The sequence below is a fragment of the Helianthus annuus genome, chromosome 16 (genome assembly GCF_002127325.2).
Source record: "Helianthus annuus cultivar XRQ/B chromosome 16, HanXRQr2.0-SUNRISE, whole genome shotgun sequence".
Classification (NCBI taxonomy): domain Eukaryota; kingdom Viridiplantae; phylum Streptophyta; class Magnoliopsida; order Asterales; family Asteraceae; genus Helianthus; species Helianthus annuus.
The window spans coordinates 178,034,519-178,048,922 of record NC_035448.2 but is presented as its reverse complement, the minus strand read 5'-3'; the positions used below and the strand labels follow the sequence as shown (position 1 = coordinate 178,048,922).

The 14,404-nt window shown below is 31.2% G+C and overlaps 1 protein-coding gene across 1 annotated transcript; it reads right to left on the bottom strand.

Moving 5' to 3' along the window:
• Positions 1-6,951: 6,951 nt before the first annotated feature.
• Positions 6,952-11,464, bottom strand: LOC110918117 (ras-related protein RABA3). Its single transcript, XM_022162490.2, has 2 exons — positions 11,140-11,464; positions 6,952-7,788 (listed from the first exon to the last, which is right to left on the bottom strand). Exons 1-2 carry the CDS (start codon positions 11,388-11,390, stop codon positions 7,344-7,346), a joined length of 696 nt encoding a protein of 231 aa, XP_022018182.1. The 5' UTR covers positions 11,391-11,464; the 3' UTR covers positions 6,952-7,343.
• Positions 11,465-14,404: the final 2,940 nt, after the last annotated feature.

Here is a 14,404-nt window from a genome sequence, read left to right as displayed (position 1 = left end):
CGCTCCAATCGTTTTTAAAGTTGATTGATGACTATGATCCTACATTTTTGGTATGTTTCTTTGGTTTTCATTTTATCAACAGACAATAAGTTATTTAAGCTTATATGTTTTTTGTTTCGATTCATAGGAAATACCGTATGATTTTGCAAGCTTATTGTGGGGAGAAAAGTTCCATATGGTTAATGTCTTGAACTTATTGATGATGACTTATGCAACTGCAGGAATCTGAATCTTCTTCGAACACAAGAGGTAAGTTTAATTTTATCGGTTTTTTTTTGTGTTTTTTGATCCGGTATAATGATAGTTTTCATCGTTTATGCTAATATCTCTAAGTTTTAAGTTATTTTGTTTATTTTTTTTTTTGGCAAATCTAACGATGATATTTTTTGAAATTTGAAAATCTTCGTTTTTTTACTAATAAATTTTGTATTGTATTAATATGTATTAATGATTCTTTTGTTTTGGTTTTTTATTTCTGTTTTTATTTTTTCATGATTAACTAATAAATTTTATATTATGTTAATTTTGAGTCCATTAAAGATAATTTAAATTTTTAGTGTGTGATATGTTTTTACGGAATATTGATTGTGTTTCTAAAAATAAATAGGTTTTAATTTTTTTTGAAACCATTCCTTTTTAATTATTTGTTTTAGAAGTTTCTCCCGATATTATAAGTTTGTTTCTATAAATACTTTATTGTTTTAATTTTTAAAAACCCTTCATATTTAATTTCCAGATATGGATCAGAGTAACAACTGTCCTTTATTTTTAAAACTTATTAAGGAAGATGACCCATTATTTTTGGTATGTTTATATGTTTTCTAATTATTATTTTTTTTTTGTCATTGTTTTTTTTCTTATTTTGTTAAATTTAATTACTATTCGTATTAGGTTGTTAAACATTTTTTTCCCTTATATGTAGTCCAAAGATGATTGGGATAAAAAAAAACTGAACCGAAAGGGAAAGCAAATGTTCTTTGTGATGAAAATCAAAGTTCAAAGGTTTGTGTTCATTTACTAAATTATAGGAGTTTGTAATTAACTGAATTGTTTTACCTTTATTTTTTCATTTTCAAAGGTTAATGTTTTATGTTTCTTAGGATGATCCGAAGGGGAAATCAAATGTTGTTGTTGATGAAAATCTAACTTTAAAGGTTTTTGTTCACTTAGTTTAATTTTATCGTTTTTTTTTTTTTTTGTGTTTTTTGATCCGGTATAATGATAGTTTTCATCGTTTATGCTAATCTCTATAATTTTTAAGTTATTTGGTTTTTTTTTTTTTTGGCAAATCTAACTATGATATTTTTCGAAATTTGAAAATCTTTGTTTGTTTACTAATAAATTTTGTATTGTATTATATGTATCAATGATTCTTTTGTTTTGGTTTTTTATTTCTGTTTTCTTTTTTATGATTAACTAACAAATTTTATATTGTGTTAATTTTGAATACATTAAAGATTATGTAAATTTTTAGTGTGTGATATGTTTTTACGGAATATTGATTGTGTTTCTAAAAATAAATAGGTTTTAATTTTTTTTGAAACCGTTCCTTTTTAATTATTTGTTTTAGAAGTTTCTCCCGATATTATAAGTTTGTTTCTATAAATAGTTTACCATTTTTAATTTTTAAAAAGCATTCATATTTAATTTCCAGATATGGATAAGAGTAACAGTTGTCCTTCATTTGTAAAGCTTATTGAGGAAGATGACCCATTATTTTTGGTATGTTTATTTGTTTTCTAATTATTATTTTTTTGTCATTGTTTTTTTTTTTCTTATTTTGTTAAATTTAATTACTATTCGTATTAGATTGTTAAAATTTTTCCCTTATATGTAGTTCAAAGATGATTGGGATAAAAAAACTGAACCGAAAGGGAAAACAAGTGTTCTTCGTGATGAAAATCAAAGTTCAAAAGTTTGTGTTCATTTACTAAATTATAGGAGTTTGTAATTAACTGAATTGTTTTACCTTTATTTTTTCATTTTCAAAGGTTAATGTTTTATGTTTCTTAGGATGATCCGAAGGGGAAATCAAATGTTGTTGTTGATGATAATCAAACTTTTAAGGTTTTTGTTCACTTAGTTTAATTTTATTGTTTTTTTTGGTGTTTTTTGATCTGGTATAATGATAGTTTTCATCGTTTATGCTAATCTCTATAATTTTTAAGTTATTTTGTTTATTATTTTTTTTTTTTGGAAAATCAAACTATGATAATTTTTGAAATTTGAAAATTTTTGTTTTTTTACTAATAAATTTTGTATTCTATTAATATGTATTAATGATTCTTTTGTTTTGGCTTTTTATTTCTGTTTTTCTTTTTTCATGATTAACTAATAAATTTTATATTGAGTTAATTTTGAATCAATTAAAGATTATCTAAATTTTTAGTGTGTGATATGTTTTTACGGAATACTGATTGTGTTTCTAAAAATAAATAGGTTTTCAGTTTTTTTTGAAACCGTTCCTTTTTAATTATTTGTTTTAGAAGTTTCTCCCGATATTATAAGTTGTTTCTATAAATAGTTTACCGTTTTAATTTTTAAAAAGCCTTCATATTTAATTTCCAGATATGGATCAGAGTAACAACTGTCCTTCATTTTTAAAACTTATTGAGGAAGATGACTCATTATTTTTGGTATGTTTATTTGTTTTCTAATTATTATTTTTTTGTCATTGTTTTTTTTCTTATTTTGTTATATTTAATTACTATTCGTATTAGATTGTTAAACATTTTTTCCCCTTATATGTAGTTCAAAGATGATTGGGATAAAAAAACTGAACCGAAAGGGGAAGCAAGTGTTCTTTGTGATGAAAATCAAAGTTCAAAGGTTTGTGTTCATTTACTAAATTATAAGAGTTTGTAATTAACTGAATTGTTTTACCTTAATTTTTCATTTTCAAAGGTTAATGTTTTATGTTTCTTAGGATGATCCGAAGGGGAAATCAAATGTTGTTGTTGATGAAAATCTAACTTTAAAGGTTTTTTTTCACTTAGTTTAATTTTATTGTTTTTTTTTTTTTTGTGTTTTTTGATCCGGTATTATGATAGTTTTCATTGTTTATGCTAATCTCTATAATTTTTAAGTTATTTTGTTTATTTTTTTTTTTTTTTGGGCAAATCTAACTATGATATTTTTTGAAATTTGAAAATCTTTGTTTTTTTACTAATAAACTTTGTATTGTATTAATATGTATTAATGATTCTTTTGTTTTGTTTTTTTATTTCTGTTTTTCTTTTTTCATGATTAACTAATAAATTTTATATTGTGTTAATTTTGAATCCATCAAAGATTATGTAATTTTTAGTGTATGATATATTTTTACGGAATATTGATTGTGTTTCTAAAAATAAATAGGTTTTAATTTTTTTTTGAAACCGTTCCTTTTTAATTATTTGTTTTAGAATCCAAACATGTATTTTTTTTAGATGTTTTTTGTTGTAGCTGATGTGGGTGGGGCAAGGTTGGGAATAGGTATGAGTCAGGTCAAAATAGTTTGATTTAGAGTGTAGAGTGACAGTGAGGTATTGTCTATACGTGTATACAAATTTTAAAAAAAATATACATGATTAATATACATTCTTGCTTTTGTATGTTTTTATGGCTCTTTACAACAAGAAAAAGTTTAAGAAACCGAATTAAAAATTTATGGTGGAGAAAATGGAAAGATGATCTTTAGATGTTAAAAGTGTTATTTTTATATTTTTATTTATTGTAAATTAAATTTTCCTACCCAGAAAATTTCCGGGTTATAACCTATATATATATATATATATATATATATATAAAACATTTTTATTTATTTTTCTTATTATTATTTCTACAGCTCATTCCCGAGTCTATCCTGCCCAAGTTCTTTGATTATACATCAAATGATATTATTTCCATTATAGATATAGGCAACAAAATCTTTCACTTCAAGATTGAAACGCTTGATGGTAAAGTCGGTTTCTCCATTGGTATTGATGTAATTGTTAATCTGTTTCAATTGGAGGCCGGTTATTATTTAATATTCTTAAGAGGTTTTGGGAATTATTTCCATTTAACAATTTTTGGTAAAAATGGTGTTGAAATTAATTTTGCTGATGTAGAAGTTGATGTGGTAAGTATAAAGTTGGTTGCTTCTTTATATATTTAATTACTATATTGTTATTCTAATAAATGTTATATATGATTTTTAGCCTGTAGTTGCACCTATTGATGCAGTTGAAGAGCCAGCTATTGATGAACACCAAGATGGTCGTGTTTATAAGTTTGTTCGTATGGCTTCTAAGATTTTGTAAGTTTTAATATTATTCTTGGAACTACTATATATTAAAAATTACATTTTTATTATTCACATAAAAATACTTTATTATTTTTATATTCTTCTTCTTATTAATTTTATTTTAAAAACAATACAGCGGCTGCCTGATAATGTTTCAAGGATAGCTAAACTTGATTCCGATTTAAAACCTATGACCGTCAGACTTCTGCATTTGACTGAGCAAGAGGAGTTTACCAACCGTACCAGACGTGATAAGAGAGGAGAAGGTTTTCGTTATGCGTTATGCAAATGGTCGAGATTCATGAAACGTGCTCGCATTAACGAGGGTGATACGGTTCACTTTTCTTTTGATGAAACTCATCAAGTCTTGAATGTTGAATTGGTTGTACCTCACAAAAGGAGTACTGATTAGTTGTTTTACATTTAGGTTTTGGATATTTGGTTTTCATATGATATACATTTACTTTGTTATGGTTAATAGTTTTTAACAATGTTTAATGGTTTTGAATTTTAAGTTATTACATCTTATCATATGTTAGTTTACTATTAGTGTTTCTTTTAATGGATAACACAATTTTGACATTATTTAGTGTGCAAACTTTATCGATAATTGTTTCGACTTCCAATGCAGTTTTTGTTATGATATCCATTCATATAATCAGCCACAGACCGTTTTATCATTTATTCATACACCTTATTAATCATACAATTTTTCGTTTATTAATATACATGTATATATTTATTTGTTTAGAAAGATAGATTAACAACCCGTGAGTATTCACGGGTTATAACCTAGTTAAATATATATAGGATAAATTAAAACAATAGTATATGTATACACTATAAATACAAGGGGTTAGGAGACCTTAGAGGTTACACCAAAATACAAGTTTGTGAGACAAACATCCCACACACCACCACCTCCGATCGTCACCGCCTCCCACAGCTAGACTCACGCTGCGACTACTCCATCGTCGGCCGCCACTTCACCACCGGCCAACGCGGCCCTGCGCCGCCGCTTTAAACCAGTTCCGATTAGTTCTCGTTTTTCATGAATAGTTCTTGGGTTATTACGAGTTCGGGTATTTGGGTTTTTAGACACGAATCAAGGAGTTGATTCAATTCGTCAACAAAGTCAACTAGCATGCCTGTTTGTTGATTTAAGGTGTGAAGCTTCAGTTTTTCTTCAAATGTTAGTTTTTTGAAAACCCCCTATGGTTGTGTTTTGTTTTAACGGTTGCAATTGGATCACTGAAACAACTAAGTCGGTTTTAATCATGCATGCCTCCGCTTTATATAATTAATATGTGATATTAATTGATAATACATAAAATTAGATTTTTTAAAATTAAAATTGTATACGGACGAATTCCAACAATACCATTCCTTCACCAGTCTTTGGAGCCAAATAACTTCTTTCGCTCCCTTAATAATAGAAACATACATCAAAGTGTATTTAGTCTAGTAGTCTACTGGTATTTTGGTGTGTTAAATAGTGTCTTTTCCCTATAGGTCGAGGGTTTAAGTTCTGCTATGGACTATGGAGTAAGATAAAAAGTAGATTGTACAGGTGTGAGTTGTTCTAGAAAAAGTACTAGAGCCATGCTTTGCCTCAACGACAATAATTGCATAAAAAAATAGTCGTCGTAGTCGGTATATCCTACTACTCCATTTAAAGTGACACAATCTCTCACAAAGAGAAAGTGAATATGAGTTTTTTGATCTTTTCGATTGCCAAAGAATCCATGTGATGACTTCCTATTAGGTTTGACCTAAATTGTACATTTATGATCTACTCATCACAGTAAGCATAATCCCATGATGTGTGATGGAAATGAGAAAACAATTAAATGCGTTTTAGTATACGCTTGATAAACACTTAATTTGAAAGAACACATGTACGACTTGGGACTTATTTTGTTTTTCCATGCATCTTTCACACTTTAACCGACCTATATTGTATAAGAGGCAACGGGGCGGTCCCGTTATAGCATCACGGGAAATTTTATAACGTGTGGAACAATCAAATTCCCACCCCGCCTCCTTGCTATAACGCGTTATAGCATCACGTGATTCCATTTTCGTTATTTTTTCAACGCGTTATTCTTTTGTTTTGTGAGTGTAATTGTTGGTTGGAGGGAAATTGTTGGGTGTGGTGGTGAGTGATGACCACCCCCACTAAAAAGGTTGTGAGTGATGGAAAAATGGTCGATGACATGGCGGAATTTGATTGGTGCTTGTGAGTGATAGAATTCTATCACTAGTGACCACCCCCCTCCCCTAATTAGGTGTTTCATCCTCATAAGTTTTATCTTAAACCTTTTCAACATTTCAATAAGTCTCGCATCGGTTGAGGAGGAGAACGAAGTCTTCCTTATACATGGGGCTGAAACCTTCTCTATCAGGACGCGTTGTGCCTGAGCGAGCAATTCGTCAGATGAAAACAAAACCATAAGATCGTGGAGGGGCAACTAATCAGGAGTAAGATGGACAATATTGTGACACAATTTACTTAGGTTGTTACAGCCTCTTTGATTCGATTGTTTGAAATAATGGATTATATATAATTAAATAAGTACCGCTAAAATGCTTTAAACAAACTAGAAAGAATTAATCTTAAAATAAACAATGTTATCAAAAAGTTTTATAAAATATGAAGTTATGGTAACAATGTTACATATATGTATCTTCAAATATCACAAATTGCACACCAAACATCAAACCATACAAGCTTGGACCAAGCAAACTATTCACACTAGTGAATAGATAGAGGTTAGACACTAGTAATAAAATCAAAAACATTTTTAAAAGTTCTGAAAAATGTTTTATAAGACCACCCTATAAACTTACTAGAGCCAGGTCCATATAGAAAACGTGCCCAAATTGATGCTAAGGGCCCAAATATTTAAAATCCTCTAGGTTTGGGCCAAGGGTGCATTGATGTACTCTTCATTAACTATTTGTGGTTTACATGCATGAATTCCGTGATTCACTTCAAACTCTACAACCAACACATCACACGACAAATAACTTCAACACCCAAAATTAGTTGAAACATACTCGATCAAGGTCGTATTCAACACGAGCAAGACGACAACTTTTTCATCTCGCTTATCTCCAAATCCGGACCACCATTGACATCGATTTTTAACCCCTTTAGTATCATGGAATCCCCATTTCGGGCATCATGGTCCAAACTCTTCTTAGAAACTACAGAATAGATTTCCTCTAATAACTTAAAAAAAGCAGCTTCCACATTGTCACCGGTGAGGGCGGAGGTCTCAAAGAAATACAAACCTTGATTCTCTGCAAACTCCACCGCGTCTTCAGATGGAACCGCTCGCTTATCTTCCAGATCAACTTTGTTGCCTATCAAAGCGATGACAATCGAGTTATCTGCGTGGGCCCGAAGTTCTTCGACCCATCTTGCAACGTGATCAAATGAATCTCTTTTGGTTATATCGTACAACAACATTGCCCCCAATGCTCCTCTGTAGTATGCACTTGTTACCGCTCGGTATCTATAATTAGCCCATACGTGATGTTGTTAATTATCTCAAAATATGTGATATTATGATAGGAATGATTAAATTTGAAAATTAAAAATAATTAACTAAAGGAAGTTGTATAAATAAATTATAATCCAAATGGGGCCAAAACAGGATGGCATGGAAGGCATATGCACATGGAAATGCCAACATTGCTACATCATTAGTGTTGCTTATTAATGTTTTCATATTATCACACTAAGTGTAAAGTGTTAGTGTTACGTTTATACAACTGTAAATGAATATAATATTAATATGTATGAACAAATGAACAATACATAATTCCGTTAAAGTAATGTTAGATATTTAGATGTTTTATAAACGTCTTCTATCTAATCAAGTCATGCCATGAGATTACTAGTTTAGCTAAGGTTTGAATTTCTAACACTACATAAAAACGTATACAACGGAAATTGTGGGGTTGGGGTTGATGGGTCCAAGTTAGTTTGAGGCAGGATTCATGAACACGTTTAGTTTAACAGTTCGGGTTCATGGGAAATTGTTAGTTTTCACGAATTGGCGTGTTTAAAAAAAAAAAATAGAATGTGTATTGTTGTTTATCATGGAATTCAAGTTTTATATATAGTTTAAATGTGAAATAAATGGGGATCTAGAGCTTTTAGTCAGAGCGAGTCGAAAATGGATCAGGTTAGAACATGTTGGGTTAGAAAATCGCATTAATTTATAGCAAACTCAACGGATTACAACATGAACTTAAGTGATGGTATAGACGCTCAAACCACATTAATTAGTATTAATAATATATTAACAGCACATAAGTTTGGAATGTCAAAATTTAGTGATTATTAGTTGGGTCCAAGCTGCCAACACCACTTCTGTTGTTTGATGTTTTCATCGTGGGTCCGTTCGCATATGAAGCCTCCAAGAACACAAATTGTCAACATAGAACTATGGAGCCTTGATTTAATCATAGCTTAGAAGTTAAGGAATTTAAAAGTACGCTATGTTAGTTGAATGATGTGCCAATTGTTAATAAGATTTACAACACAAATTGCCCACATGAAACTATCGAGGCTTGATTTAATCATAACTTAGAAGTCAAGGAATTGAAAAGTTTGCTATGTTAGTTCAATGATGTGACAATTGTTAATAAGATTTACATGTCCTTTTTTAGTAATTTGTTTTGGGATTTAGATGTTTGAATTGTAGTTTGGTAATTCTGTGGAAGATCATGTGCTTTTGCTATGTAGTGTTTGGTAGAAAGTAATATATAAATCTACTTTTGAAGCAAAATTAGATGAATTGATTGGAATTGTGTTTTCTTTCAACTACCTTAGTTTTATCTTATCTAGGTTATGTGTAGTTCGGCATCAAGCCACTGGCCATCTTATCTCAATCGGCACTAAACACCCTTCCCCGACAGCATTAGGGGGGGGGGGGGGGGGGGGTAACGCGCATGAAAAGGGAGTGTCCGGAGTGATGTGTTGGAATGGTGACGTTCTCAAGGAAAGGGGGCGCCAAACCATTACACACTTTTAATGACTTAGTTAGTGAGAGGCGAACTCCACTACGTACGTGCATTGACGTAACACTCGTTTTCTAACTTTTTAATTAGCTTCCATCATTTCCGTCCTTAACGCTCTGTTCCCGAGTTAACTTAACGAGGGATAAGAAAAGAAAGCAAAAGTGAGAAAGGAAGGGATGAGAAAGGAAAATAAAAGATGACTTTCTCACCGTTTCCTCCCAAATCGGAAGGAAAGAAAAATTAAAGAATTTAGCCTAGCTTTCCCGTCATTTCCTTTCTTTTCCTTCCTTAAATGAAACTCGGGAACACGACATGTTTTATTTTCCTTTCTTTTCCTTCCTTAAATGAAACTCTGGAACACAAAATATTTTTACTTTCTTTTTGTTTCCTTTCCTTTCCTTCCGTTAGTAAACTCTGGAACACAGTGTAAGTGAACTCAGGAAAGAGCGAAAGAACATCGAGATATATTAAAGAGAGGAATGGGTTATGGGTATATTAGACATTATTAAATCTGGTCATGCAAACATAGTTAAGAGGGCCTGCCAAAATTTAATAGCAGGGCCTCATTCAATTTTCCTACGAAATTAAACATCCACACCTAACAGATAACTTTTTTTTTTCTTTTTCTTTTTCAAGACCCTATGGCTCGAACACTTCACTTTCAAGTGAAGCTCCACTTTAACTTCGGGCTTTGTAAATTTAACCAAAAACCCCAACAAATAATAAATAACTAACAGGTTGCGTCAAAGTGTCCAATTTTGTGAGACCAATATTTTTTCCGCTTTTCTTATTTCATCACTTTATATTCTATTTCTTAATTATAAAAGGTTTAACTCTTAAATCATTTCATCTTAAAGTATTGTTTTATAATTCTTAAATATTCATTTCTAACTATTTAATATTTTCTCTATCCAACTTGTATAATACATAGATTTCTAACCTAGTTATATATGACAAAAGATCAAATACAAGTATCCTTATCATACAAAACATACGAATAGGGTGAAAAGGTAAAAAAAACGCGGTGACATTTTCGTAATTATTTACTCGTAGAGTAATTATCAAAATTACCCTACAAATGATCTTGTAGGGTAATTTTAATCTTGTAGGGTAATTTTGATCTTGTAAGGTAATTTTGTAAAATGTTCTTGTAGGGTAATTTTGATATTATAGAGTAATTTTGTAGAATAACATGATTACTTTACAAATGATCTTGTATGGTAATTATGATCTTGTAGGTTAATTTTGTAGAATATTATAATTACTTACAAGATCAAAATTACTCTACAAGTTTCAGAATTACCCTACAAGATCAAAATTACCCTACAAGATTATTTGTAGAGTAATTTTGATAATTACCCTAGAAGCAAATAATTACGAAAATGTCACCGCGTTTTTTTTTTTTTTTTTTTCATGTCTTTTCGCTGTTTATAGGCAAACTTAACTCTATATTATATATATAACTATTAATTTGGATTTGTTACGAATATTAGTTAGCTTAATTCAACTTGTGGTATATGACAATGTTTTTTACAGATTCAATTTCACACCTAATATTTAAAATTATATACGTTTTTAACATCTCCAAGTTTCATTCACTAGTTTGTAGTAATTGTTGTACATTTTTAACCCACCCATTGTAATCTCACTCATAAGAAACCGAAGACCCTCTAATGTAAAAACTTCTGGTAAACATTCATGTCAACCCGCGAATACATATATCCCGATTGGTTTAGTCCATCCCAATTTCCATGTTCATGGGTTGTGGGGATCAACATAAACACAACCCGTTTAACACCCCGGTTTAACAAAAGAAAAGGAGTGTAAGTAAGATTTACCTTTCTTGACCGGCAGTATCCCAGATCTGAGCCTTGATAACTTTAGACTGAATAGTCAAAGTTCTGGTCTGAAATTCAACTCCGATGGTGGATTTGGAGTCCAAACAGAACTCATTTCTGGTGAATCTTGACAGCACTTGTGTCTTCCCCACCGCTGAATCACCGATCACCACCACCTTGTACACATAATCTATTATGCTCTCATCACCCACCGCCGCCTTCACACCACCGCCGTTCATCTCTGCATTCATCAGAAGTTTGTTGGTGTTGTTGTTTCTGTTTTTAAGGAAAGAATGTAGTCACTTTGTTGGGTTTATATCTTTATATTATCACTAATTCTGCCGAAATGCCCGCCAACACCAATTCACCAAACTACCCTTTGCCCTTTATTATTATTATTATTATTAGTTCCTTTTTACGACGATTTTCTTGTGTTTGGCCACTTCATTTTTTAAACTGGAGAGCTCTGTTGTTTCACTTTGGTTTGGCTAGACTATGTTGTTTTAACCAGGCTCATGATGGCTTCAGAGTTTGGCTTGTTGCTATTTGACAGTTATTATCCTACCACAAGAGCAGAACTCTCCAACATAACAAACGCTGGAATGAAAACCCATTCGAACTAAAAACCCTTTGGCCTTTATGATATTTTATTTTATTTTGTTACCATTATTGTTTGTTAAATTATTTTATTATTAATTGTTAAAGGTTAATGGATTTCCAGTTTAGCAGCTTTTTTGCTATGATAAACGACAACCACATATTCAACACGAGTTTGATTATTTCTTTGTGGAGAATAAATAAACGTACACAAATTTTATAAATAAAAACAAGAACTAACTTTTAATAATAAAAACAAGATCGTTTAAACGTTATAAATACTAAGTATTAAGAATTTCGTTCGTTATATTTTGTTTTTTTTATTTAGAGTAAACTGTCATTTTGGTTCCTGTGGTTTGGGCACTTTTCCATTTTAGTCCAAATCTCAAATTTGTTAAATCTAGGTCCCTGTGGTTTCACTTTTATTGCCATTTTAGTCCAAAATTCAAAAACTCTTTTTTTACTGTTGCAACCTGCCTATTTTGTATTTTTTGTAGGGGTATTTTTGTCCAACTGATTTTCATTTAGTTTTATTATTTAAGAATATGTTAAATGAAAATCAGTTGGACAAAAATACCCCTGCACAAAAAGACAAAATAGGCAGGTTGCAACAGTAAAAAAAAGAGTTTTTGAATTTTGGACTAAAATGGCAATAAAAGTGAAACCACAGATACCCAAATTTAAAAAGTTTGAGATTTTGACTAAAATGACAAAAGTGCCCAAACCATATGGACCAAAATGGCAGTTTACTCTTTTATTTATCAAATGATATTCAGCCCGATATCTTAGTGTACTAAATGGTGTTTTTCTCTTTGAGGTTTTTCGAGTCTTTCTATTCATATGACTGTGATGTAGAATTATGAGTTGATTAGATGAATGTATGAGTTACACTTGTATAAAAATTATAAAAAATAAATAAATATAGGGTAAATTACTTTTTGAGTCCCTGTGTTTTATAGGTTTTAACTAGTTGAGTCCAAAAGCAAAAAGTTTAACGACCTGAGTCCCTATAAGCATTTTCTTTAACCATTTGAGTCCAAATTTCTAACCCAGTTATAATTTTGTTGTTAAGTTTTGTTAAATGACCAAATTAACCCTATAAAACATATAAAACACAGGGATTCAAAAAGAAAAAGAATATATAATAATAATAATAATAATAATAATAATAATAATAATAATTATTATTATTATTATTATTATTATTATTATCATTTAATCTGGCAATAACCCAACAATATTCGCATACAACCAGCTCATACACTTATACTCCAAACATGGCCTCATCAAAGACGCCTGCAGCAAGCTGTTCGACGAAATGCCTGACCGAAACGTCTTCACTTGGAACGCCATAATCTCCGCCCATATTAAGTCCAACAACCTTGATCACTCCGAACTTCTATTAAACACAGCCCCATATAAAGATTCAGTGACATACAATTCAATGTTGTCAGGGTATGCAAACAGTGCGGGATATGAAACAAAGGCGATTAATTTGTTTAAGCAGATGCATTCTGTGAGGCATGAAGCGCGTGTTGATGAGTTTTCGCTTACTAGAATGTGTAACTTGACAGCAAAGTTGGGGAATTCGTGGTACGGGAAGCAACTCCATTCGTTTATGGTGAAAACTGGGAATGATATAAGTGGGTTCGCAGTAAGTGCGTTAGTCAATATGTATTCGAAAAGAGGGTGCTTTGAAGAAGCTTATAACGCGTTTAACGGCTGCAGTTACGGGTCTGTTGATGTGGTTTCGAAAAACGCAGTCGTTGCTGCGTGTTGCAAAGAAGGAAAAGTAGATATGGTGATGGAGATTTTCTCGAATCTGTTAAAAGTACTGACTTGACTTTATATATCTTTATATATTTGGTCAATTCCATTTTCTTTTAATTTCTTTTCTCTATATTTCGCTTAGTTATATTTTTGTTTGGTTTTACATGTCATTTGCATTGAGCTGGATTTGCATTGGGCTTACATCAAGTAATATTGGGTTCTATATCAAGTGGGCTTAGGAGCTAAATGGGCTTAGGAGCTGCATGGAAAAGGAGGTCCAGTCCACTACGGATGTTCGCTTGTTCAGTTAGAAGTCCAGATCTATTTAAAGACTTGTGAAGATATTTCCACACCTAACTCAATCATTTGTGTGGTTATCTTTCACTCGTTGTTCTCTTTGTTCTCTTAGGCGATTAGGGTTTTGTTTCAGTGAATCTCTTTGATTCATTTTTTTGAGTTGTTATTCCCTTGTTGTTGTCTAAGCAGATTATCATATTGATAATCTGCAAAGTGAGGATTATATTGTGAGTGATTGTTTGAGTTCATCTTGTTCAGTTGTATAGATTTTATCTGGGTTAATAAAACTTGGTTTGGGTAGATCTGTCTCTGGTTTACCATTTTTCACATGGTATCAGAGCTTTCATAAGCTCTTGGGTGTTTCGTTATTCCGTTGTGAGTTCTTGAGTTGGATCTGTTCAGATCTAAGTGGATCTGACTTGGATCGGTTGTATTCTTCTCCGATCATTTCTTGGAGTGTGTGCCTGGTGAAGATATTTGGGGATCTTGAAGATCTTGAAGATTCAAAACCCTAATCGAGGGTTTGTGACGTTCTTGGTGCTGATCTGTAGATTCACGTTGGTCTTTGTAACCCTAGAAGGTTACAAAGCAAACTGACTGA

What these genes read in the sequence shown, in the direction of transcription:
- LOC110918117 (XM_022162490.2), bottom strand. Translation starts at nt 11,390, where the DNA reads ATGAATGCAGAGATGAACGGCGGTGGTGTGAAGGCGGCGGTGGGTGAT. An exon ending in GATACTGCCGGTCAAGAAAG is followed by an intron (nt 7,789 to 11,139) that starts GTAAATCTTACT and finishes GGCTAATTATAG; the next exon opens with ATACCGAGCGGTAACAAGTG.